This window comes from Sebastes umbrosus, chromosome 19, assembly GCF_015220745.1.
Source record: "Sebastes umbrosus isolate fSebUmb1 chromosome 19, fSebUmb1.pri, whole genome shotgun sequence".
NCBI classification, from domain to species: Eukaryota; Metazoa; Chordata; class Actinopteri; order Perciformes; family Sebastidae; genus Sebastes; species Sebastes umbrosus.
Window position 1 is genome coordinate 20,015,523 of NC_051287.1, and position 26,538 is coordinate 20,042,060.

The window sequence follows — 26,538 nt, forward strand, 5'->3', positions numbered from 1 at the left end:
CAAAGAGCGGATGACAACAAAATATTAGAAAAGGCTGAAAATCAGGGTGAGGGATGTACCAGGCAAGCCGTGGTCGCGTCCCCTCTCCATGTTCAGAGAGCCCAAGTCCAAAGCCAGATGCATCACAAACTGGAACAACCTCTCCCTCAGAGCATCCACCATCATGTTATCCTGAGTGTTCAGTTTAGCAGGACGGCCAACCAAACCACGGAGCAGAGAGTCAATGCCACCTGGAGAGATCAAATAAAAGTTAGGGTGATGTTTGAAGAAGAGTGATTGATAAGTTACTAGTGATTGATAAGTTACTAGCCTTCTCTCTGTACAACTCACCCTCAAAGACGATCCTCCAGGGGGTGAAGAAGGCCTTGAACAAGGGGACACTGGGGAAATTAGCGTTCTCCGTGTAGTTTGCATCCAGACGAGATAAGACCGGCTGTATGGCCAAGTGGGCAAAGCGGTAAGCTGCTGTTGCAAAGACGTTGGAGATGCTGGGATCAACGCTAGCGTCGTAGCCGGGGTAACGGCCGAGCTGTGTACGCATTGCGACGTTACCTACAATGTGAGGCAGATAGTCCCTGAACACAAACACCTGAGAGAGAGAGACAGAGATCTATTTTGAGTAAAAGATAGTGGAGTGTATGACATCTGCTTTGGAGATGTAAAAATATAATCGTGAATGCTGACTGACTCTCAGGTTTACCCACCTGTGTGTAAGCACCCAAGATCTTGCGGGACTCTTGGTAGAGTGTCTCACTGTCCCAATGTGGGTTCAATCTCTTCAGGGCACGAGCCACACGGTTATGCTCACGCATAAACAGTGTGTGAATGGAGGTCAGAGCTATGTTCTCGTCCACGCGGTCATCACCTTACAGACACAATGTACAAAATAGCTGATCAGAAGTGTTCGTTTCCTCTTTAGATGGCAGCTCTTTCATTAAGATAACTGGTTACACTAACTAATAACTACTAAACCCCCTATTAATCATTTATAAGTAGAATATATATTGAATAAATGGTTTATAACACACTATTATGTGGTGTATTTTTAAGTGTTTGTTGTTCTACAGTATTTCTCAACAATTATATCTTCTCCTGTGAGAACATATTTGACATTATTACAACTTTGTTATATCATATTCTTATTCATCATGTGTGTACATCATCATTATAGTGTCATCAGAGTTATAGTTATACTTATTGCTGCTTATAAATATCAAATAGTGGGGTTTAAAATAAAGTGTTACCAGATAGTGTAGACAGACAGCAGGTTAGAAGCTAGAGCAGGATAAAGGATTTTCACAACCTGGCAACCCAAAATTAGTTATTTAATAAATAATTAACTATTTACTGATGACTAACCTGCAATGAAACACGGCACCTCTGTGGCGTTTGTGTCGTTGGTGACATTTCTGCGAGTGGCACACATGTTCACCATGAGAGGGTGGAATGGCAGCAGCTCACGCCCGCTGTCGTTGCGCTTGTTCACGCGCAGCAGGCCGCTATCACTCTGGTTGTCGCGAAGAAACAGGGCACGCTTCTCCTCAGAGCCATACACCTGGCCGAGATCCAGGAAGGCTGTGAGGGCGTTGATCTGCTCTCTCTTGTTGGCTTCTCCTCCAAAATTGTAGGCCGAGTATCCCGTTCCGCAAGCTGGGGCGGATCTGAACGAAGGGATGCACTCTTCTGTCTGAGAGCGGGGGTCGCCGGGAGGAATCTGTTTGTAGGAAAGAGACCAAAGGTTATGAAGAGAATATTTTTGTTAAAACAACATCACAATGTGTGGGTTTGAGCTTTCACACCAACCGGGATGGGGATGCAAGGCTCAGTGCTCTCACAGCTGTCGTCACAGTCGATCCCATTGCTGAAGGAGCGGATGCTGGGGGAGAAGGGAGTGAAGGTGAGATCGTGGTCGTTCCACTGCCCAAACAAGGTCACCATGTGAGTGAATTCTCTGTCGTTGACCACGCCTGCGTCTGTTGTGCTTAGGATGTTGTTGGACACCTGACGCACCTGAGAGTGGAGTAGAAGTGTTTTAATTTTAAAATCAGCATTTATGTTTCTTTATGTATATTAATCAAGTGTCTGGGATTTCGAGGTCGTACCAGTGGGAGGAAGAAGTTGTTTATTGTTTGGTTGTTGAAGCCTTTTGGTTGGGAGATGCCGTCGTTATATTCGGCAGGCAGCAAGCGGGCGAAGGGGGTGTTAGAAGATCCAAGGCGAGTGTTCTTTCTAAAAGCAAACAGAAGACGTCCATGTTTGGAAACGCTGCTTGAGAAATTTCAGGGAAGTGAACACATCTTCTGCGGTGTATGGCCTAAGAAGTTTCAAGTGTATTTCACAAACATTTCCGCTGAATGTAATCGACACTCAAACTCACAGAACTGATCAGTTTCCATTAATTCAACACATTTTGCTTTTTAGAGAGAAAGCACACAATTGCTTTTTACCTACATGTATGTGGGAAACTGATATTCTGGAGCCAAAATAGGTAAACAAAGTAGTTAATGAAGACATTTTATAATGTCAAAAAGTTGATCTATGTTTTTTATGTCCAAGATGGTGTTAAGTGAGATTTGAACCAGCATTTTTTCACACTTGAATGTTTCTCTTACAAGTTGTTGCAGACGCTGGTGGCTGTCCGATACTTGTTAATGTTTGGTGTGGTGCGGCATGATGGAAGGCTGACTCGAGCTGCACATCCAGTTATTCTGGCAAGATTCATCAGATCCTCTTCAGAGAGCAAATCTAAAAAATGTGAAAGACATTTCATGGATTAACCCTGTGTGTGTGTGTGTGTGTGTGTGTGTCTGTGTGTGTGTGTGTCTGTCAACTTCATATTGTCTAGTCCTTAATTACAACGGAAATGTTGTCAGAAAAACAATGTGAGCACTGTGTGTGTGTGTGTGTGTGTGTGTGTTTGTTTGTTTGTTTGCTGCATGTCTGACCTGTTGCATTGAGTGAGCGTTTGTGCACATGATGCGCCCTCTCCTGCAGCAGACGGAGGGTTTGTGCCATGTAGTCTGCAGATCTCACGGCTGAGCGTGTGTCACCACGAGGCTGCTTCACGAGACGGAGAGTATCGTGAGGACGCACCACCTCCTTGCGGACTCGTCTCAGACTCCTGGAGAAGGAAAAAGTCACACAGTCGAACAATGAAGTCGGAATTGTGGTATTCTTTGCAGTCTCTGTAAATTGTAACTAACAATGTAAATTTATGATGAATTAATTTGAAAGATAATCTTCTATTTCACTCTGTGAGATTAAATAACCGCAATGATGAACTCACTCTTCTCTGGAGTACTTGTACGCATCGTCAACGAGTTTCTTTGCCTCCTCAAAACATTGTTGAAGGAGAGAACTGTCCAGATGTTCTCCTGCAAAGTAACAACACACTCATCAAATTGTTCATCACGACAAAATTATTTTACTCTTGACCAGTGATGTAACACAGACAAATTCAGGTGTGGATTAGAAACGTGTCCACAGAGTGAAGGATGTCGCCTACCTGTTTGTTTGGAGAGAGCAGGAACCAGGCAGACGCCCAGAACAAGAAGGGCAGAGAAAATCATCTCTAAATCACATAAATACAAGTCAGTATAAAAAATAAATTCAGAACCGTAGACATTCAAATTATCTAATCATCTAAACCAAAAAACAAATGTATATATCATTATATAAAATATAAAAATATATATAAATAACTATATAAAGAAATATCTAAGCAAAAAAACAAATGTGTATATATGTATATATAACTATTTAAAATATAAAAAAATGTATAACTATTAAAAAATATCTAAGCATCCAAACCAAAAAAACAAATCTCGTTACCTGTTTCTGTGAAGATAATTGTGAAGATTTCAGGTGCAGTTTGCAGTGGTGTCGCCTTCTTTATATTCAGTGCGCGGCCCTGAGGCCCCGCCCTCTGGGGTTGTACAGTTTCCTTCTTCCTTCTCACTCTCTGCTCAACGAAATCCTTCATTCTTATCACTAATTGTTTCTGGCAAACCAATAGGTATGATGTTCTCATTTAGAAACGCACATAATAAGTAGCAGTGTAGGGAGTGATTGTGGTAACAGTAAGCCATTATATAAAACTACGGGTAGCATTGTCAGTAATTGTAGGTGTTTTTTTAGTATTTCAGTATGAAGTTATTTGAATAAATAATTTTCTTATTCACTATCATAATTTTAATGTTAATGAGGTGTCTAAGGATTATTTCAGACAAATTTTAGAAAATATTTTTGTCTATTTTTATACCTTCTTCTCCTTTTTCATGATAGTATTTGACATAACCGGATCAAGTCTTTTTTCTCACTGGATTATTGTATGAATCTTTTACCTCATTTGGCTCTATATTGATAGCCAACAGCAAAGAGATTTGCAACATTTGGATAGTTTTCTTTTTTTTTTTTCACTTGTTTACTGATGTTGCCATGTTGTGGCTGTTGGCCTTCAGTGTTGCCACACAGAAACTGATGCACTTGAGAAAGTATCTGAAAAGAGGAAGGGGTGCACACTTATCCATCTTTAGCCTCTGAATGACTTTTTTTTTTGGCAGGTTGAGGTACAGTGCAGCAGTATCAACTGGAGGTGTTAACCCCAGAGAATAACAGGTAAATACATAATAGGTTGCATGTGTGAGACATTGTTGTGGAATGAGGAAAAGTAGAGTCAAACATAAGTTTACCTTGTATATTGTATGTGTGTGTTTGTGTGTGTTTGTGTGTGTTTGTGTGTGTGTGTGTGTGTTTGGTTGGGGAGCCCTATGGCTGCTGTGGATACAAAGGCGTTTTCAAAGTTGTCACGCAAAATTTTCACTGATAGCAAAACAAAGAACAGAGGTTTGAGAAAAGTTCATCGGCCGCGAAAAGCCTGGCTTACAGTAATGTCACTGATAATATGAATAAGAGGCTTTATTACATAATGTACTATCTGAGCCCAAAACACACTAGAAGACCTTGAAAATTCTAATTGTCTATATAAAAAAACAGCATCCGATATTTAATGACAGATTACAGCTGTCGACAAACACATAGCTCAGACTACAAGATCTTGTTGGATGTTGGATTTAATTATTCCGACTGCATGTTGTGACTCAGGAGTCGAGAGATTTGAATCCTAAACTCCCTGCAAATTGATCCGTTATCCCACCGATCCTTGGCCTTCGTTTCAACCAAGTCAGGTGTGAACATTATTGAAATCAAAAGAAAAAACATAAATTTGTAGGCTCCCCGAAAAATGTATTGATGCAACGCTTTGACCTACAAGGTCGTAGTCAGGAATACATTGAAAATTTCACTTTTGGACAACCTCTCCTGTTGTGTTTGTCCTGTACCTGCACCCAGCTGTGGGGCTGGATGTGCACACTACCCCCTTCTTTGCATTAAGATTATTTAAAGAATAATTATAACACGTATGGCTTCATTTGCTTCAGTAGAAATTGTTGAAAAGTTGAGGAAAAGGTTGCACAGACATCATACAAAAACAAAAAAAATGTTCTTGCACATCGTGAGTGAGCATCAGAGAGTGATAGTGGGATTATTTTCTTACTTTAATATGTGAAGGAACAAATTCATGCAGAAGATAGAATATCTTAAATCATTGTTTTCTCATCAATTTCAATGAGTTTGTCTGCTTGTTAAAGTACGGGTTCACTTTTCTGCAAATCATTGTGTTTGCAACATCCCCAGGAGAGTTGCACTAATCACGTCCACTTCCCTCTTTGAAGGACGTATACAAAAAAAAAGCAGAAATTAACAGCAATGGCTGAAGCATTGTTAGTCAACCTCAGGGTTTGGCAAGAAATCATATTTCTCCAGAAGGTTGGTTGGTAAGTGAGTGCAATTTTCAGTGTGGACAACCTCTGCAGTTGTTTTTGTCCTGTACCTGTAAAAGCGGTTCACAGTTTACTGGTGAGGTTTTTGTTTAGTAGTGAGCATTACAGGTGCTGGTAGGGAGATTATTGCTACGTTCCAAATCACGTACTTCTTCTTTTTACTTTTAGCACATACTGCAGCTGCCCTTACAAAGTATGTACTGTTGCATCAGTGTGCATACAATTTGGGACATACTACTTCATCATAACATTGCGCCTTGAACTTTGACCCTCTTGCTCATATATCCCCCTGCGCAGAGGATTGTGGGTCAGAATAGCCAGAAAAGCATGCTGGCCTGCATACTGCAAAATATGACCGGGTGTAGTAGGACATCCTGGTACTTTTGGCATACTGCATTTGACATACTAAGTATTGGGACATATGGTGCCTTCCAATGAAACTCGGGAGCTCGTGTTTACGATATGGGAAGTCGTGTACACAATATGCTTGGCGCTCAAGTGGTTAGGTCGTGAGACACCGCTGCTAAGCAACGGTAACATTAACGTTACTGTCTGCGTCTAGAAGCCACAGAGGCTAACAATTTAGCAAGCTAGCAAGAGGGTAACATGATGCAGGAAATGCAAAGGTATAATGACAGAGGAAAAAGATGAGGCCGTTATCAACATTTTCCTCAGACATATTATAAAATTACAAAGAAAAACAATATACGACTAAAATTACAATATATTAACTTATTATGTACCGAAAAATGAACTTCCATGGCTTCCGCCATCTCTGACAACGGAGACAAACACTTCACAACTCGTAAACTCGGAGCTGTCAGAAACTTTCCACTTACGAGGTTCTGAATATATACTAAATACATACTAAATATTATGGTAGTATGAGTATTAGAACGCACAGTGTGTCATCATTGGAGAGAGGCTAGCTGTTTCCTGTCTTTGTGCCAAGCTAAGCTAACCGGCTGCTAGCTGTAGTTTCATATTTCACAAACAGACATGAGAGTATTATCCATCATCTCATCTAACTCTTGAAAGTGAACCAGCATATTTCCGAAAATGTAAATGTATTTGTGTAGCAATGTTTTACATGTACTGTAAAGATAAAGTTAACCTAAAATTTGCCACAAAATGACATCCATGCCAATAAAAAAAACAATTAAATACCCTGCAATGATGAAAAAAACTGTGGTAGTTCAGTAAAAAACAACTAATTGTACCTCCCCACAGTAAGTAACACCATGTCATGATAGTATGGAATATACATGTAGGTCTGACAGGTTTTGATAGTTGAATGGATCATTACCTCCGCCAAAGCCGAAGGCCTTGGAAGGAGGATATGTTTTCACCGGCGTTGGTTTGTTGGTTTGTCTATTAGCAGGATTACTCCAAAAGTCCACAATGCATTTAAATGTCATTTTTTGGAGGGGTGGGTGTGGCACAATGAGCAATCCATTCGATTTTGGTGGTGAACCGGATCATGATCCGGATTCAGGAATTTCTTTAAGGATACCGATCAGCCAGACCATTGAGACCTCTAGGTATAACACAAGCGCAGTGTCACTGATTACGCGTTGATGAAGCATGACCCCACCTCTTTCCTTCAGAAAGAGACAGAGAGAGAGCGGGTCTAGATTCAGTTTTTTAAGCTCAGTGAAATTATGTACAGCTGATGTCAACATTATCAAAAATACACGTGGATGATGGTGCAAGCTGAACGGAGAGGGGGGGCAATCGTACTTGGGCACCTTGGCGGAGGTCTGTGCTCTCCGAGTGCCATTCTAGTTTTACATGTGATGGCTCAAACGATGAAAGAATATTTAGTTGTGAAGAGGATGACAATCTCACTGTGAGTCAGATCAGCAGCCATGTGCAAGTGGTTATTGTGCAAATTGTAGACAATTGTACTGACTCTTTTGCACACATGTGCCAAAACTAGCTCAATTTGCTTGAATGAATGAGAAATTCTAATCTGTTGTGAACAACAAACTAATTGTTCAGAGATTTGAGCTCACTGTTTTGAAAAAATTAATTCTCACTCGAGAATTGAGCCAAAGCGAATGAGAAAAAACTGTAAATTACATTTTGGGTAGTCTTCTGTCTTCTTCTGATTCACACAAGGAGCCCATGAAATATCTCCTAATATCTTAGAAATATGAACACATGAACACAACGTTTAATATGGCTCAGTTTCTTTGGTTTATTTAAAGAATGGAAAAATACAACAGGTAAAGTTACAGGGAAACAGGCCTCATAGAAAAAGCACAACACAACATTTTGAAGGCATGTTTCAATTTCATCAGTGCACAAAATATTCATAATAATACTGGTAAATCCCACATCAAAATTGGCTACTGACTAATTTTCGGTCCAATAGATCGCATGCTGTAACAGAGTTAAACAGATTTGCCGCAATAAATTTCACGTTCATTAGCTGGCTAAAACGATCCAATTCATCAAATTCAGTTCATTTTTCTTAAAAATATAAAACATGTACAGTGTGCTCTAGTCTGTTCCATCAGCCCAAAAGAGAAAATAAGTAAATTATTAATAATAGATATTAAATGGGATGTGATTAATGGAAAGGGAAGATCAGTGCAGAGAGGCTCAGTAATGAAACCTGAAGCAAACGGACCACTGGTGTATTTATGGGTGGTGCTTCAGCCTGGTGGGTTTTTGTGTCACGCTACGTAGAGCAGGTGTCCTGAGAAGTAGCTTCTGGTGCTCAGGCCGGTTGTCCCGTCGCTGGCCTCCAGCCACACTTTGTCTCCCACCTCCAGCTGGAGTACCGTGTCCCCTGATGACAAGTGGTGACCCCCCTGATAAATATTGAATCCAGGCAGCACCGGCTCACCGTTACGACTCAGGTCCACATTTTTGGCATTGATGAAGGACGTGCAGAGAAAGCTGAACTGATAGACACCAGGGATGAAGCATGTAAACAGGCCCGTCTTAGTGCTGTAATGGTACTGTTTGTTGTAGATGACTTGATGGAAACGAATGACTTTTTCTGAGGACGGGTTGTACTTGCCCAGGCGGACGGAAAAGGCAGATTGTGGCTGTGTAGCATTGGTGTTGAAAGCTGGCGGTCCAGGGAGGCCTGGGGGTCCTACTGGACCTGCAGAGGAACAAAAGTATAGATTACATATTTGCTTTGAATCTACTGATCTGCTGCTACAATATGAATGATCTAGATGTTAAAATTACACATTTATTCAATTTCTTTACTTCAGTACACTTTTGAGATACAAATCCACTACATTTTAGATGGAAATATTGCACTTTTTACTCCATTATATAATTACTAGTTATTTTGAAGATCATTTTTATACAAAATATATGATAATCTTCTATAACGTGATACATTGTAGAGCTGTCGCGATTAGTCAACTAATCGATTAGTCGCCAACTTTTTTGATAATCGATTAATCGTTAAAGTAATTTTCTTCCAAAAATGGCAGAAAATGCTGTTTTCAGCAATGCATTGTTCAGTTAAAGAAATCTTTAATAAAATCATCATTTTTTTTTTTGAGAATGTAGGAAAGGTGGACAATAATCACATCTAAGACATGATAATAAAGTGGTCAGAATCTAAAGGCCCTGATTGCACTGTGGAAGTTTCAATTAGGATAAAAGATGGGTGTACTCAACAGAGATGAACTGTATTTGAAGATTAACTGTATGTAGGATGTATATTTATGTTCATCTATATTTCACATACTTCATTTAAATTGACCAGATATGAAGACACTGAGGTTGTTTGTTTTATATGTGGGGTAAAGTTGTTGTCCTGATAAATATGAAAATAAATATAAATAAATCAATATGAAAATTGAACAATCTGTGACTTTCAGCACTATATACGATGTACAAAAGGCAGAAGAGACAATAACTGAATAGATTACCTCGTTGTCCTGGAGGCCCTTGGGGGCTGGAGGCGCCTCGGCGGCCTGGTCGCTCGCAGTCTGTATATCAAGATGTAGAAGTTAAATTCATTTATCCTCATAATTTACGGATTTTTTCAAAATGTGCTAGTATTAGTAAATTCTGAATGGAGTTAGGAAAACCTTCACCAAGATGACAAAAAGTTGAGAACAGGTGTTATATGATCTGAATGTGAACATTTTAAGAAGTATTCATCATTGTGCTCTTAAAATATGACTACCACAAGTTAAAACCGACCTCGTTTCCGACTTCATTACAGCTTGCGCCTGCAAGATCAAACACCACATATGAAGAACGATTTTTACACAAGTGATTAGAGAAGACATAAACACACCAGGTTAAAAACAGAATGAAACAATTCATTAGGTGACAAGTTATTTTGAATTTTGGATCTGAGAGTCTGGTCAAAAAGTTTGGTCCAGTGTTGTCTCACCTCTGCAGGGTCTCTTCTCCCTCCAGGATGACAGGTTCAAGCTTCGGAGGGTTCTGCAATTGACGAGCCGGTTCCTGTTTGTGATGACGCTGAAGGCGTCACTGGGGATAGTCCTGATGCCGGTGTTATCACAGATGATCGTGGATAAGGTGACCCTGGACAGAGCAGCTCTCTGAGCCGCGGTGAAGACGCCCGGGTTCTCGTACCACAGCCTGATTATTTCAAACAAGAAATTAGAATCAACAAAGATTGTGTGTGAAATGCATTTGTTTTGTGATTGTGTTATTATCACTGTATGTATCCACACACACCTGTCACCCTGGCGGATCTTCTGGAACTGTGTTGCAATGAGGCAGGCGAACAGAGGCCCCACACGGCCGCCACGGACAAACGGCTCTGCAACGCCTCCCATCCAGACGTCGATGTTGTCGGCCGTACCGTAGAGCTGCAGCAGCCTGCGGGCCAGGTCTGCGTTATTCAGGACCCGAGCGAGCTCTGCCTGGTTCGTGGGAACAGACAGGCCACACAACCTGCGATAGGCGTTGTAGCCTAGAGGAGTAAACAACAAGTAAGCAAAGAGTGGATGACAACAAAATATTAGAAAAGGCTGAAAATCAGGGTGAGGGATGTACCAGGCAAGCCGTGGTCGCGTCCCCTCGCCATGTTGAGAGAGCCCAAGTCCAAAGCCAGATGCATCACAAACTGGAACAACCTCTCCCTCAGAGCATCCACCATCATGTTATCCTGAGTGTTCAGTTTAGCAGGACGGCCGACCAAACCACGGAGCAGAGAGTCAACGCCACCTGGAGAGATCAAATAAAAGTTAGGGTGATGTTTGAAGAAGAGTGATTGATAAGTTACTAGTGATTGATAAGTTACTAGCCTTCTCTCTGTACAACTCACCCTCAAAGACGATCCTCCAGGGGGTGAAGAAGGCCTTGAACAAGGGGACACTGGGGAAATTAGCGTTCTCCCTGTAGTTTGCATCCAGACGAGATAAGACCGGCTGTATGGCCAAGTGGGCAAAGCGGTAAGCTGCTGTTGCAAAGACGTTGGAGATGCTGGGATCAACGCTAGCGTCGTAGCCGGGGTAACGGCCGAGCTGTGCACACATTGCGACGTCACCTACAATGTGAGGCAGATAGTCCCTGAACACAAACACCTGAGAGAGAGAGACAGAGATCTATTTTGAGTAAAAGACAGTGGAGTATATGACATCTGCTTTGGAGATGTAAAAATATAATCGTGAATGCTGACTGACTCTCAGGTTTACCCACCTGTGTGTAAGCGCCCAAGATCTTGCGGGACTCTTGGTAGAGTGTCTCACTGTCCCAATGTGGGTTCAATCTCTTCAGGGCACGAGCCACACGGTTATGCTCACGCATAAACAGTGTGTGAATGGATGTCAGACCTATGTTCTCGTCCACGCGGACATCACCTTAAGGACACAATGTACAAAATAGCTGATCAGAAGTGTTCGTTTCCTCTTTAGATGGCAGCTCTTTCATTAAGATAACTGGTTACACTAACTAATAACTACTAAACCCCCTATTAATCATTTATAAGTAGAATATATATTGAATAAATGGTTTATAACACACTATTATGTGGTGTATAGTAGTGTTTATTATTCTACAGTATTTCTCAACAATTATATCTTCTCCTGTGAGAACATATTTGACATTATTACAACTTTGTTATATCATATTCTTATTCATCATGTGTGTACATCAGCATTATAGTGTCATCAGAGTTATAGCTATACTTATTGCTGCTTATAAATGCCAAATAATGGGGTTTAAAAGAAAGTGTTACCAGATAGTTTAAACAGACAGCAGGTTAGAGGCTAGAGCAGGATACAGGATTTTCACAACCTGGCATCCCAAAATTAGTTATTTAATAAATTATTAACTATTTATTGATGACTAACCTGCAATGAAACACGGCACCTCTCTGGCGTTTGAGTCGTTGGTGACTCTTCTGCGAGTGGCACACATGTTCACCATGAGAGGGTGGAATGGCAGCAGCTCACGCCCGTTGTCTTTGAACTCTGTGTTCACGCGCAGCAGGCCGCTATCACTCTGGTTGTCGCGAAGAAACAGGGCAAGCTTCTCCTCAGAGCCATACACCTGGCCGAGATCCAGGAAGGCTGTGAGGGCGTTGATCTGCTCTCTCTTGTTGGCTTCTCCTCCAAAATTGTAGGCCGAGTATCCCGTTCCGCAAACTGGGGCGGATCTGAACGAAGGGATGCACTCTTCTGTCTGAGAGCGGGGGTCGCCGGGAGGAATCTGTTTGTAGGAAAGAGACCAAAGGTTATGAAGAGAATATTTTTGTTAAAACAACATCACAATGTGTGGGTTTGAGCTTTCACACCAACCGGGATGGGGATGCAAGGCTCAGTGCTCTCACAGCTGTCGTCACAGTCGATCCCATTGCTGAAGGAGCGGATGCTGGGGGAGAAGGGAGTGAAGGTGAGATCGTGGTCGTTCCACTGCCCAAACAAGGTCACCATGTGAGAGAATTCTCTGTCGCTGACCACGGCTGCGTCTGTTGTGCTTAGGATGTTGTTGGACACCTGACGCACCTGAGAGTGGAGTAGAAGTGTTTTAGTGCTTTATGTATATTAATCAAGTGTCTGGGATTTCGAGGTCGTACCAGTGGGAGGAAGAAGTTGTTTATTGTTTGGTTGTTGAAGCCTTTTGGTTGGGAGATGCCGTCGTTATATTCGGCAGGCAGCAAGCGGGCGAAGGGGGTGTTTGAAGATCCAAGGCGAGTGTTCTTTCTAAAAGCAAACAGAAGACGTCCATGTTTGGAAATGCTGCTTGAGAATTTTCAGGGAAGTGAACACATCTTCTGCGGTGTATGGCCTAAGAAGTTTCAAGTGTATTTCACAAACATTTCCGCTGAATGTAATCGACACTCAAACTCACAGAACTGACCAGTTTCCATTAATTCAACACATTTTGCTTTTTGGAGAGAAAGCACACAATTGCTTTTTACCTACATGTATGTGGGAAACTTATATTCTGGAGCCAAAATAGGTAAACAAAGTAGTTAATAAAGATATTTTATAATGTCAAAAAGTTGATCTATGTTTTTTATGTCCAAGATGGTGTTAAGTGAGATTTGAACCAGCATTTTATCACACTTGAATGTTTTGTCTTACAAGTTGTTGCAGACGCTGGTGGCTGTCCGATACTCGTTAATGTTTGGTGTGGTGCGGCATGATGGAAGGCTGACTCGAGCTGCACATCCAGTTATTCTGGCAAGATTCATCAGATCCTCTTCAGAGAGCAAATCTGAAAAATGTGAGACATTTCATGGATTAACCGTGTGTGTGTGTGTGTGTGTGTCTGTCAACTTCATATTGTCTAGTCCTTAATTACAACGGAAATGTTGTCAGAAAAACAATGTGAGCACTGTGTGTGTGTGTGTGTGTGTGTGTGTGTGTGTGTGTTTGTTTGTTTGCTGCATGTCTGACCTGTTGCATTGAGTGAGCGTTTGTGCACATGATGCGCCCTCTCCTGCAGCAGACGGAGGGTTTGTGCCATGTAGTCTGCAGATCTCACGGCTGAGCGTGTGTCACCACGAGGCTGCTTCACAAGACGGAGAGTATCGTGAGGACTCACCACCTCCTTGCGGACTCGTCTCAGACTCCTGGAGAAGGAAAAAGTCACACAGTCGAACAATGAAGTCTGAATTGTGGTATTCTTTGCAGCTTCTGTAAATTGTAACTAACAATGTAAAATTAAGATGAATTAATTTGAAAGATAATCTTCTATTTCACTCTGTGAGATGAAATAACCCACAATAATGAACTCACTCTTCTCTGGAGTACTTGTACGCATCGTCAACGAGTTTCTTTGCCTCCTCAAAACATTGTTGAAGGAGAGAACTGTCCAGATGTTCTCCTGCAAAGTAACAACATCATCAAATTGTTCATCACGACAAAATTATTTTACTCTTGACCAGTGATGTAACACAGACAAATTCAGGTGTGGATTAGAAACGTGTCCACAGAGTGAAGGATGTCGCCTACCTGTTTGTTTGGAGAGAGCAGGAACCAGGTAGACGCCCAGAACAAGAAGGGCAGAGAAAATCATCTCTAAAACACATAAATACAAGTCAGTATAAAAAATAAATTCAGAACCGTAGACATTAAAAATATCTAAGCATCTAAACCAAAAAACAAATGTATATATCATTATATAAAATATAAAAATATATATAAATAACTATATAAAGAAATATCTAAGCAAAAAAACAAATGTGTATATATGTATATATAACTATTTAAAATATAAAAAAAATGTATAAATATTAAAAAATATCTAAGCATCCAAACCAAAAAAACAAATCTCGTTACCTGTTTCTGTGAAGATAATTGTGAAGATTTCAGGTGCAGTTTGCAGTGGTGTCGCCTTCTTTATATTCAGTGCGCGGCCCTGAGGCCCCGCCCCCTGGGGTTGTACAGTTTCCTTCTTCCTTCTCACTCTCTGCTCAACGAAATCCTTCATTCTTATCACTAATTGTTTCTGGCAAACCAATAGGTATGATGTTCTCATTTAGAAACGCACACAATAAGTAGCAGTGTAGGGAGTGATTGTGGTAACAGTAAGCCATTATATAAAACTACGGGTAGCATTGTCAGTAATTGTAGGTGTTTTTTTAGTATTTCAGTATGAAGTTATTTGAATAAATAATTTTCTTATTCACTATCATAATTTTAATGTTAATGAGGTGTCTAAGGATTATTTCAGATACATTTTAGAAAATATTTTTGTCTATTTTTTTACCTTCTTCTCCTTTTTCATGATAGTATTTGACATAACCGGATCAAGTCTTTTTTCTCACTGGATTTTTGTATGAATCTTTTACCTCATTTGACTCTATATTGATAACCAACAGCAAAGAGATTTGCAACATTTGGATAGTTTTCTTTTTTTTTTCCACTTGTTTACTGATGTTGCCATGTTGTGGCTGATGGCCTTCAGTGTTGCCACACAGAAACTGATGCACTTGAGAAAGTATCTGAAAAGAGGAAGGGGTGCACACTTATCCATCTTTAGCCTCTGAATGACTTTTTTTTTTGGCAGGTTGAGGTACAGTGCAGCAGTATCAACTGGAGGTGTTAACCCCAAAGAATAACAGGTAAATACATAATAGGTTGCATGTGTGAGACATTGTTGTGGAATGAGGAAAAGTAGAGTCAAACATAAGTTTACCTTGTATATTATATGTGTTTGTGTGTGTGTGTGTGTGTGTGTGTTTGGTTGGGGAGCCCTATGGCTGCTGTGGATACAAAGGCGTTTTCAAAGTTGTCACGCAAAATTTTCACTGATAACAAAACAAAGAACAGAGGTTTGAGAAAAGTTCATCGGCCGCGAAAAGCCTGGCTTACAGTAATGTCACTGATAATATGAATAAGAGGCTTTATTACATAATGTACTATCTGAGCCCAAAACACACTAGAAGACCTTGAAAATTCTAATTGTCTATATAAAAAAACAGCATCCGATATTTAATGACAGATTACAGCTGTCGACAAACACATAGCTCAGACTACAAGATCTTGTTGGATGTTGGATTTAATTATTCCGACTGCATGTTGTGACTCAGGAGTCGAGAGATTTGAATCCTAAACTCCCTGCAAATTGATCCGTCATCCCACCGATCCTTGGCCTTCGTTTCAACCAAGTCAGGTGTGAACATTATTGAAATCAAAAGAAAAAGCATCAATTTGTACACTCCCCGAAAAATGTATTGATGCAACGCTTCGACCTACAAGGTCGTAGTCAGGAATACATTGAAAATTTCAGTGTGGACAACCTCTCCTGTTGTTTTTGTCCTGTACCTGCACCCAGCTGTGGGGCTGGATGTGCACACTACCCCCTTCTTTGCATTAAGATTATTTAAAGAATAATTTTAACACGTATGGCTTCATTTGCTTCAGTAGAAATTGTTGAAAAGTTGAGGAAAAGGTTGCACAGACATCATACAAAAACCCCCCAAAATATTCTTGCACATCGTGAGTGAGCATCAGAGAGTGATAGTGGGATTATTTTCTTACTTTAATATGTGAAGGAACAAATTCATGCAGAAGATAGAATATCTTAAATCATTGTTTTCTCATCAATTTCAATGAGTTTGTCTGCTTGTTAAAGTACGGGTTCACTTTTCTGCCCATCATTGTGTTTGCAACATCCCCAGGAGAGTTGCACTAATCACGTCCATTTCCCTCTTTGAAGGACGTATACAAAAAAAAAGCAGAAATTAACAGCAATGGCTAAAGCATTGTTAGTCAACCTCAGGGTTTGGCAAGAAATCATATTTCTCCAGAAGGTTGGTTGGTAAGTGAGTGCAATTTTCAGTGTGGACAACCTCTGCAGTTGTTTTTGTCCTGTACCTGTAAAAGCGGTTCACAGTTTACTGGTGAGGTTTTTGTTTAGTAGTGAGCATTACAGGTGCTGGTAGGGAGATTATTGCTACGTTCCAAATCACGTATTTCTTCTTTTTACTTTTAGCACATACTGCAGCTGCCCTTACAAAGTATGTACTGTTGCATCAGTATGCATACAATTTGGGACATACTACTTCATCATAACATTGCGCCTTGAACTTTGACCCTCTTGCTCATATATCCCCTGCGCAGAGAATTGTGGGTCAGAATAGCCGAGAAGCATGCTGGCCTGCATACTGCAAAATATGACCGGGTGTAGTAGGACATCCTGGTACTTTTGGCATACTGCATTTGACATACTAAGTATTGGGACATATGGTGCCTTCCAATGAAACTCGTGAGCTTGTGTTTACGACATGGGAAGTCGTGTATACAATATGCTTGGCGCTCAAGTGGTTAGGTCGTGAGAACACCGCTGCGAAGCATTGGCAATATTAACGTTACTGTCGCCGTCTAGAAGGCACAGACTTTTAAACTATATCATGATGTGATATGTTAGGTTTGGAAACAAGCATGATAATAGAAAGCCAGACTGTCTTTTTTTAAGTGAGCATTCTATGTTTCACACAGTCCTAGGAGAAATATTTGTTTATCATTATTCACAACATAAAAAGACTACAATCAGTCTGCAACCATTTGAGGCTGTACCACTCACTACACATAAGAAAACTGTTAGAAGGATGGAAGAAAATTGGAAACAGCTTTGTTATTCTCAGACCATGTCGGCAAGAAAGGTTGCGTTTAGCCTAACCTTTTCACACCTTGGCAATAAAAATGATTAAGAAACGTTTATACGTGTAAAAACTTACATACAGTTCCTTTAAATACTCTGCTCAGTGGCCATTTTAGGACAACTCAAACTCAACTTGTGTAGCTCTGTCTTGTCAGACATTGTGCAGCTTTCAACGGTAACATTAACGTTACTGTCTGCGTCTAGAAGCCACAGAGGCTAACAATTTAGCAAGCTAGCAAGAGGGTAACATGATGCAGGAAATGCAAAGGTATAATGACAGAGGAAAAAGATGAGGCCGTTATCAACATTTTCCTCAGACATATTATAAAATTACAAAGAAAAACAATATATGACTAAAATAACAATATATTAACTTATTATGTACCGAAAAATGAACTTCCATGGCTTCCGCCATTTCTGACAACGTCAACAAACACTTCACAACTCGTAAACTCGGAGCTGTCAGAAACTTTCCACTTACAAGGTTCTGAATATATACTAAATACATACTAAATAGTATGGTAGTATGGGTATTGGAACACACAGTGTGTCATCATTGGAGAGAGGCTAGCTGTTTCCTGTGTTTGGCTAGGCTAAGCTAACTGGCTGCTAGCTGTAGTTTCATATTTCACAAACAGACATGAGAGTATTATCAATCATCTCATCTAACTCTCCGCATGAAAGCCAATCAGCATATTTCCGAAAATGTAAATGTATTTGTGTAGCAATGTTTTACATGTACTGTAAAGATAAAATTAACCTAAAATTTGCCACAAAATGACATCCATGCCAATAAAAAAAAACAATTAAATACCCTGCAATGATGAAAAAAACTGCGGTAGTTCAGTAAAAAACAACTAATTGTACCTCCCCACAGTAAGTAACACCATGTCATGATAGTTATGGAATATACATGTAGGTCTGACAGGTTTTGATAGTTGAATGGATCATTACCTCCGCCAAAGCCGAAGGCCTTGGAAGGAGGATGTTTTCACCGGCGTTGGTTTGTCTGTTAGCAGGATTACTCCAAAAGTCCGAGATGGATTTGAATGAATTTTTTTGGAGGGGTGGGTGTGGCACAATGAGCAATCCATTCGATTTTGGTGGCGATCCTGATACAGGAATTTTTTTAAGGATTCCGATCAGCCAGACCATTGAGACCTCTGGGTATAACACATGCGCAGTGTCACTGATTACGCGTTGATGACGCATGACCCCACCTCTTTCTGCAGAGAGAGAGAGACAGAGAGAGAGCGTGTGTAGATTCTGGGTTTTTTCACATTAAGCTCGGTGAAATTACGTACAGCTGATCTCAACATTATCAAAATTACACGTGGATGATGGTGCAAGCTGAACGGAGAGGGGGGGCAATCGTACTTGGGCACCTTGGCGGAGGTCTGCGCTCTCCGAGTGCCATTCTAGTTTTACATGTGATGGTTCAAACGATGGAAGAATATTTAGTTGTGAAGAGGATGACAATCTCACTGTGAGTCAAATCATCGGTTTTGATCAGCAGCCATGTGCAAGTGGTTATTGTGCAAATTGTAGACAATTGTACTGACCTTTTTGCACACATGTGCCAAAACTAGCGCAATTTGCTTGAATGAATGAGAAATTCTAATCTGTTGTGAACAACAAACTAATTGTTCAGAGATTTGAGCTCACTGTTTTGAAAAAAATAATTCTCACTCGAGAAATTGAGCCAAAGCGAATGAGAAAAACTGTAAATTACATTTTGGGTAGTCTTCTGTCTTCTTCTGATTCACACAAGGAGCCCATGAAATATCTCCTAATATCTCAGAAATATGAACACATGAACACAACGTTTAATATGGCTCAGTTTCTTTGGTTTATTTAAAGAATGGAAAAATACAACAGGTAAAGTTACAGGGAAACAGGCCTCATAGAAAAAGCACAACACAACATTTTGAAGGCACGCTTCAATTTCATCAGTGCACAAAATATTCATAATAATACTGGTAAATCCCACATCAAAATTGGCTCCTGTCTAATTTTCGGTCCAATAGATCGCATGCTGTAACAGAGTTAAACAGATTTGCTGCAATAAATTTCACGTTCATTAGCTGGCTAAAACGATCCAACTCATCAAATTCAGTTAATTTTTCTTAAAGATATAAAACATGTACAGTGTGCTCTAGTCTGTTCCATCAGCCCAAAAGAGAAAAAAAGTAAATTATTAATAATAGATATTAAATGTGATGTGATTAATGGAAAGGGAAGATCAGTGCAGAGAGGCTCAGTAATGAAACCTGAAGCAAACGGACCACTGGTGTATTTATGGGTGGTGCTTCAGCCTGGTGGGTTCTTGTGTCACGCTACGTAGAGTAGGTGTCCTGAGAAGTAGCTTCTGGTGCTCAGGCCGGTTGTCCCGTCGCTGGCCTCCAGCCACACTTTGTCTCCCACCTCCAGCTGGAGTACCGTGTCCCCTGATGACAAGTGGTGACCCCCCTGATAAATATTGAACCCACGCAGCACCGGCTCACCGTTACGACTCAGGTCCACATTTTTGGCATTGATGAAGGACGTGCAGAGAAAGCTGAACTGATAGACACCAGGGATGAAGCATGTAAACAGGCCCGTCTTAGTGCTGTAATGGTACTGTTTGTTGTAGATGACTTGATGGAAACGAATGATTTTTTCTGAGGACGGGTTGTACTCGCCCAGGCGGACGGAAAAGGCAGATTGTGGCTGTGTAGCATTTGTGTTAAAAGCTGGCGGTCCAGGGGGTCCCGGGGGTCCTACTGGACCTGCAGAGGAACAAAAGTATAGATTACATATTTGCTTTAAATCTACTGATCTGCTGCTACAATATGAATGATCTAGATGTTAAAATTACACATTTATTCAATTTCTTTACTTAAGTACACTTTTGAGATACAAATCCACTACATTTTAGATGGAAATATTGCACTTTTTACTCCATTATATAATTACTAGTTATTTTGAAGATCATTTTTATACAAAATATATGATAATCTTCTATAACATGATACATTGTAGAGCTGTCGCGATCAGTCGACTAATCGATTAGTCGCCAACTTTTTTGATCGATTAATCGTTAAAGTAATTTTTTTCCAAAAATGGTAGAAAATGCTGTTTTCAGCCTCTCAAGTATGGAGATTTCCTGCTTTTCTCTGTTTTATACAAATATCTTTGTGTTTTGGACAAACAGGACAAGACATTTAAAGACATGGGATGGACATTTTTCACTATTTTATATGAAAATAGTTGTTAGTTGCAGCCCTATTGCATTGTTCAGTTAAAGAAATCTCTCATAAAATCATCATGAAAATGTTATTTTTTTTTTTTGAGAATGTAGGAAAGGTGGACAATAATCACATCTAAGACATGATAATAAAGTGGTCAGAATCTAAAGGCCCTGATTGCACTGTGGAAGTTTCAATTAGGATAAAAGATGGGTGTACTCAACAGAGATGAACTGTATTTGAAGATTAACTGTATATAGGATGTATATTTATGTTCATCTATATTTCACATACTTCATTTAAATTGACCAGATATGAAGACACTGAGGTTGTTTGTTTTATATGTGGGGTAAAGTTGTTGTCTTGATAAATATGAAAATAAATATAAATTCATAAATGTGAAAATTGAACAATCTGTGACTTTCAGCACTATATACGATGTACAAAAGGAAGAAGAGACAATAAATGAATAGATTACCTCGTTGTCCTCGAGGCCCTGGGGGGCCGGGGGGGCCGGGGAGGCTGGTGGGGTCTGGTCGTCCTGGGCGGCCTGGTCGCTTGCAGTCTGTATATCAAGATGTAGAAGTTAAATTCATTTATCCTCGTAATTTAAGAATTTTTTCAAAATGTGCTAGTATTAGTAAATTCTGAATGGAGTTAGGAAAACCTTCACCAAGATGACAAAAAGTTGAGAACAGGTGTTATATGATCTGAATGTGGACATTTTAAGAAGAATTCATCATTGTGCTCTTAAAATATGACTACCACAAGTTAAAACCAACCTCGTTTCCGACTTCATTACAGCCCGCGCCTGCAAGATCAAACACCACATATGAAGAACGATTTTTACACAAGTGGTTAGAGAAGACATAAACACACCAGGTTAAAAACAGAATGAAACAATTCATTAGGTGACAAGTTATTTTGAATTTGGATCTGAGAGTCTGGTCAAAAAGTTTGGTCCAGTGTTGTTTCACCTCTGCAGGGTCTCTCCCTCCAGGATGACAGGTTCAAGCTTCGGAGGGTTCTGCAATTGACGAGCCGGTTCCTGTTTGAGATGACGCTTAAGGCGTCAGTGGGGATAGTTTTTATGCCGGTGTTATCACAGATGATCTTGGATAAGGTGACCCTGGACAGAGCAGTTCTCTGAGCCGCGGTGAAGACGCCCGGGTTCTCGTACCACAGCCTGATTATTTCAAACAAGAAATTAGTATCAACAAAAAATTGTGTTTAAAATGCATTTCTTTTGTGAATGTGTTATTATAACTGTATGTATCCACACACACCTGTCACCCTGGCGGATCTTCTCGAACTGTGTTGCAATGAGGCAGGCAAACAGAGGCCCCACACGGCCGCCACGGACAAACGGCTCTGCCACGCCTCCCATCCAGACATCGATGTTGTCGGCGGTACCGTAGAGCTGCAGCAGCCTGCGGGCCAGGTCTGCGTTATTCAGGACCTGAGCGAGCTCCGCCTGGTTCCTGGGCTCAGACAGGCCACACAACTTGCGATAGGCGTTGTAGCCTAGAGGAGTAAACAACAAGTAAGCAAAGAGCGGATGACAACAAAATATTAGAAAAGGCTGAAAATCAGGGTGAGGGATGTACCAGGCAAGCCGTGGTCGCGTCCCCTCGCCATGTTGAGAGAGCCCAAGTCCAAAGCCAGATGCATCACAAACTGGAACAACCTCTCCCTCACAGCATCCACCATCATGTTATCCTGAGTGTTCAGTTTAGCAGGACGGCCGACCAAACCACGGAGCAGAGAGTCAATGCCACCTGGAGAGATCAAATAAAAGTTAGGGTGACAGTTTGAGGAAGAGTGATTGATAAGTTACTAGCCTTCTCTCTGTACAACTCACCCTCAAAGATGATCCTCCAGGGGGCGAAGAAGGCCTTGAACAAGGGGACATTGGGGAAATTAGCGTTCTCCCTGTAGTTTGCATCCAGACGGGATAAGACTGGCTGTATGGCCAAGTGGGCAAAGCGGTAAGCTGCTGTTGCAAAGACGTTGGAGATGCTGGGGTCAACGCTAGCGTCGTAGCCGGGGTAACGGCCGAGCTGTGTACGCATTGCGACGTCACCTACAATGTGAGGCAGATAGTCCCTGAACACAATCACCTGAGAGAGAGAGACAGATCTATTTTGAGTAAAAGACAGAGGAGTGTATGACATCTGCTTTGAAGATGTAAAAATATAAATCGTGAATGCTGACTGACTCTCAGGTTTACCCACCTGTGTGTAAGCGCCCAAGATCTTGCGGGACTCTTGGTAGAGTGTCTCACTGTCCCAATGTGGGTTCAATCTCTTCAGGGCACGAGCCACACGGTTATGCTCACGCATAAAGACTGTGTGAATGGAGGTCAGAGCTATGTTCTCGTCCACGCGGACATCACCTTAAGGACACAATGTACAAAATACCTGATCAGAAGTGTTCGTTTCCTCTTTAGATGGCAGCTCTTTCATTAAGATAACTGGTTACACTAACTAATAACTACTAAACCCCCTATCAATCATTTATAAGTAGAATATATATTGAATAAATGGTTTATAACACACTATTATGTGGTGTATTTTTAAGTGTTTGTTGTTCTACAGTATTTCTCAACAATTATATCTTCTCCTGTGAGAACATATTTGACATTATTACAACTTTGTTATATCATATTCTTATTCATCATGTGTGTACATCATCATTATAGTGTCATCAAAGTTAGTTATACTTATTGCTGCTTATAAATATCAAATAGTGGGGTTTAAAATAAAGTGTTACCAGATAGTTTAGACAGACAGCAGGTTAGAGGCTAAAGCAGGATAAAGGATTTTCACAACCTGGTAACCCAAAATTAGTTATTTAATAAATAATTAACTATTTATTGATGACCAACCTGCAATGAAACACGGCACCTCTCTGGCGTTTGAGTCGTTGGTGACTCTTCCGCGAGTGGCACACATGTTCACCGGGAGAGGGTTGAATGGCAGCAGCTCACGCCCGTTGTCTTTGAACTCTGTGTTCACGCGCAGCAAGCCGCCATCACTCTGATGGTCGCGAAGAAACATGGCAAGCTTCTCCTCAGAGCCATACACCTGGCCGAGATCCAGGAAGGCTGTGAGGGCGTTGATCTGCTCTCTCTTGTTGGCTTCTCCTCCAAAATTGTAGGCCGAGTATCCCGTTCCGCAAACTGGGGCGGATCTGAACGAAGGGATGCACTCTTCTGTCTGAGAGCGGGGGTCGCCGGGAGGAATCTGTTTGTAGGAAAGAGACCAAAGGTTATGAAGAGAATATTTTTGTTAAAACAACATCACAATGTGTGGGTTTGAGCTTTCACACCAACCGGGATGGGGATGCAAGGCTCAGTGCTCTCACAGCTGTCGTCACAGTTGATCCCATTGCTGAAGGAGCGGATGCTGGGGGAGAAGGGAGTGAAGGTGAGATCGTGGTCGTTCCACTGCCCAAACAAGGTCACCATGTGAGTGAATTCTCTGTCGTTGACCACGCCTGCGTCTGTTGTGCTTAGGATGTTGTTGGACACCTGACGCACCTGAGAGTGGAGTAGAAGTGTTTTAATTTTAAAATCAGCATTTATGTTTCTTTATGTATATTAATCAAGTGTCTGGGATTTCGAGGTCATACCAGTGGGAGGAAGAAGTTGTTTATTGTGTGGTTGTTGAAGCCTTTTGGTTGGGAGATGCCGTCGTTATATTCGGCAGGCAGCAAGCGGGCGAAGGGGGTGTTTGAAGATCCAAGGCGAGTGTTCTTTCTAAAAGCAAACAGAAGACGTCCATGTTTGGAAACGCTGCTTGAGAATTTTCAGGGAAGTGAACACATCTTCTGCGGCTTTAGAAGTTTTATAATGTCAAAAAGTTGATCTATTTTTTTTTTTGTGTCCAAGATGGTGTTAAGTGAGATTTGAACCAGCATTTTTTCACACTTGAATGTTTCTCTTACAAGTTGTTGCAGACGCTGGTGGCTGTCCGATACTTGTTAATGTTTGGTGTGGTGCGGCATGATGGAATGCTGATTCGAGCCTCACATCCAGTTATTCTGGCAAGATTCATCAGATCCTCTTCAGAGAGCAAATCTGAAAAATGTGAAAGACATTTCATGGATTAACCCTGTGTGTGTGTGTGTGTGTGTGTGTGTGTGCGTGTGTGTGTGTGCGTGTGTGTGCATGCCTGTCAACTTCATATTGTATAGTCCTTAATTACAGCTTTGAAGTGCTCCACTATGCCCTACATTACAAAACAGTAAACCTAAGACCCTCACCCAAGACCAGGAAATGTTGGCAGAAAAACAATGTGAGCACTGTGTGTGTGTGTGTGTGTGTGTGTGTGTGTGTGTGTGTGTGTGTGTGTGTGTGTGTGTGTGTGTGTGTGTGTGTGTGTGTTTGTTTGTTTGCTGCATGTCTGACCTGTTGCATTGAGTGAGCGTTTGTGCACATGATGCGCCCTCTCCTGCAGCAGACGGAGGGTTTGTGCCATGTAGTCTGCAGATCTCACGGCTGAGCGTGTGTCACCACGAGGCTGCTTCAGAAGACGGAGAGCATCGTGAGGACGCACCACCTCCTTGCGGACTCGTCTCAGACTCCTGGAGAAGGAAAAATTCACACAGTCGAACAATGAAGTCTGAATTGTGGTATTCTTTGCAGCTTCTGTAAATTGTAACTAACAATGTAAATTTATGCTGAATTAATTTGAAAGATAATCTTCTATTTCACTCTGTGAGATGAAATAACCGCAATAATGAACTCACTCTTCTCTGGAGTACTTGTACGCATCGTCAACGAGTTTCTTTGCCTCCTCAAAACAGTGTTGAAGGAGAGAACTGTCCAGATGTTCTCCTGCAAAGTAACAACACACTCATCAAATTGTTCATCACGACAAAATTATTTTAATCTCGACCAGTGATGTAACACAGACAAATTCAGGTGTGGATTAGAAACGTGTCCACAGAGTGAAGGATGTCGCCTACCTGTTGGTTTGGAGTGAGCAGGAACCAGGCAGACGCCCAGAACAAGAAGGGCAGAGAAAATCATCTCTAAAACACATAAATACAAGTCAGTATAAAAAATTAATTTACTGTATTTGGCAAAAGGCATGCACAAAAACGTCTTCAGAACCATGTAACATATGGTAAAATATCTAAGCATCCAAACCAAAAAACAAATGTATACATATCATTATATAAAAAATAAAAATATATATAACTATATAAATAAATATCTAAGGAAAAAAACAAATGTATATATACAGTATATATAACTATATAAAATATATCTAAGCAAAAAGCAAATCTATATATATATATATATATAACTATTTAAAATGTAAAAACATTTATAACTATAAAAAAATATCTAAGCATCCAAACCCCAAAAACAAATTTCGTTACCTGTTTCTGTAAAGATAATTGTGAAGATTTCAGGTGCTCTTGGAGATGTGGAGTTTGCAGTATTGACGCCTTCTTTATATTCAGTGTGTGGCCCTGAGGCCCCGCCCCTTGGGGTTGTACAGGTGAATCACCTGTCAGTAAGGAACACTTCCTTCTTCCTTCTCTCTCTCTGCTCAAGGAAATCCTTCATTCTTATCAGTAATTGTTTCTGGGAAACTGATAGGTGTGATGTTCTCATTTAGAAACGCACATAATAAGTAGCAGTGTAGGGAGTGATTGTGGTAACAGTAAGCCATTATATAAAACTACGGGTAGCATTGTCAGTAATTGTAGGTGTTTTTTTAGTATTTCAGTATGAAGTTATTTGAATAAATAATTTTCTTATTCACTATTATAATTTTAATGTTAATGAGGTGTCTAAGGATTATTTCAGACAAATTTTAGAAAATATTATTTTCTACTTCTTGACCTTCTTCTTTGTGTAAATCATACTGGCCTTTTTCATGATA

General features: G+C 40.8%; 1 protein-coding gene across 8 annotated transcripts in view; it reads right to left on the reverse strand.

Moving 5' to 3' along the window:
• Window positions 1–26,118, reverse strand: part of LOC119478823 (eosinophil peroxidase-like) — a 43,224-nt gene extending 17,106 nt beyond the window's left edge. The window contains exons 1-17 of one of the 8 annotated variants that reach the window (XM_037753821.1): window positions 26,030–26,118; window positions 25,610–25,675; window positions 25,391–25,478; window positions 25,050–25,225; window positions 24,587–24,719; window positions 24,272–24,398; window positions 23,973–24,179; window positions 23,526–23,883; window positions 22,873–23,033; window positions 22,500–22,758; window positions 22,246–22,416; window positions 21,925–22,162; window positions 21,616–21,824; window positions 21,421–21,449; window positions 21,134–21,203; window positions 9,746–9,771; window positions 8,820–8,958 (exon numbers count right to left, since the gene is read on the reverse strand). In XM_037753821.1, coding sequence (XP_037609749.1) covers window positions 8,950–8,958; window positions 9,746–9,771; window positions 21,134–21,203; window positions 21,421–21,449; window positions 21,616–21,824; window positions 21,925–22,162; window positions 22,246–22,416; window positions 22,500–22,758; window positions 22,873–23,033; window positions 23,526–23,883; window positions 23,973–24,179; window positions 24,272–24,398; window positions 24,587–24,719; window positions 25,050–25,225; window positions 25,391–25,478; window positions 25,610–25,673 — 2,325 coding nt within the window. In that variant the 5' untranslated portion in view covers window positions 25,674–25,675; window positions 26,030–26,118 and the 3' untranslated portion in view covers window positions 8,820–8,949. Of the gene's footprint in view, window positions 1–59; window positions 231–330; window positions 590–704; window positions 866–1,359; window positions 1,715–1,803; window positions 2,011–2,102; window positions 2,230–2,612; window positions 2,746–2,945; window positions 3,122–3,286; window positions 3,375–3,505; window positions 3,572–3,831; window positions 3,998–8,817; window positions 8,959–9,745; window positions 9,806–10,218; window positions 10,431–10,529; window positions 10,768–10,850; window positions 11,022–11,121; window positions 11,381–11,495; window positions 11,657–12,148; window positions 12,507–12,595; window positions 12,803–12,873; window positions 13,001–13,384; window positions 13,518–13,699; window positions 13,876–14,041; window positions 14,130–14,257; window positions 14,324–14,584; window positions 14,757–19,236; window positions 20,180–21,116; window positions 21,204–21,420; window positions 21,450–21,615; window positions 21,825–21,924; window positions 22,163–22,245; window positions 22,417–22,499; window positions 22,759–22,872; window positions 23,034–23,525; window positions 23,884–23,972; window positions 24,180–24,271; window positions 24,399–24,586; window positions 24,720–25,049; window positions 25,226–25,390; window positions 25,479–25,609; window positions 25,676–26,029 lie in introns of those variants that run through there. The other 7 variants (XM_037753822.1, XM_037753824.1, XM_037753823.1 and 4 more) reach the window with 7 other exon arrangements.
• Between the last annotated feature and the right edge of the window lie 420 nt (window positions 26,119–26,538).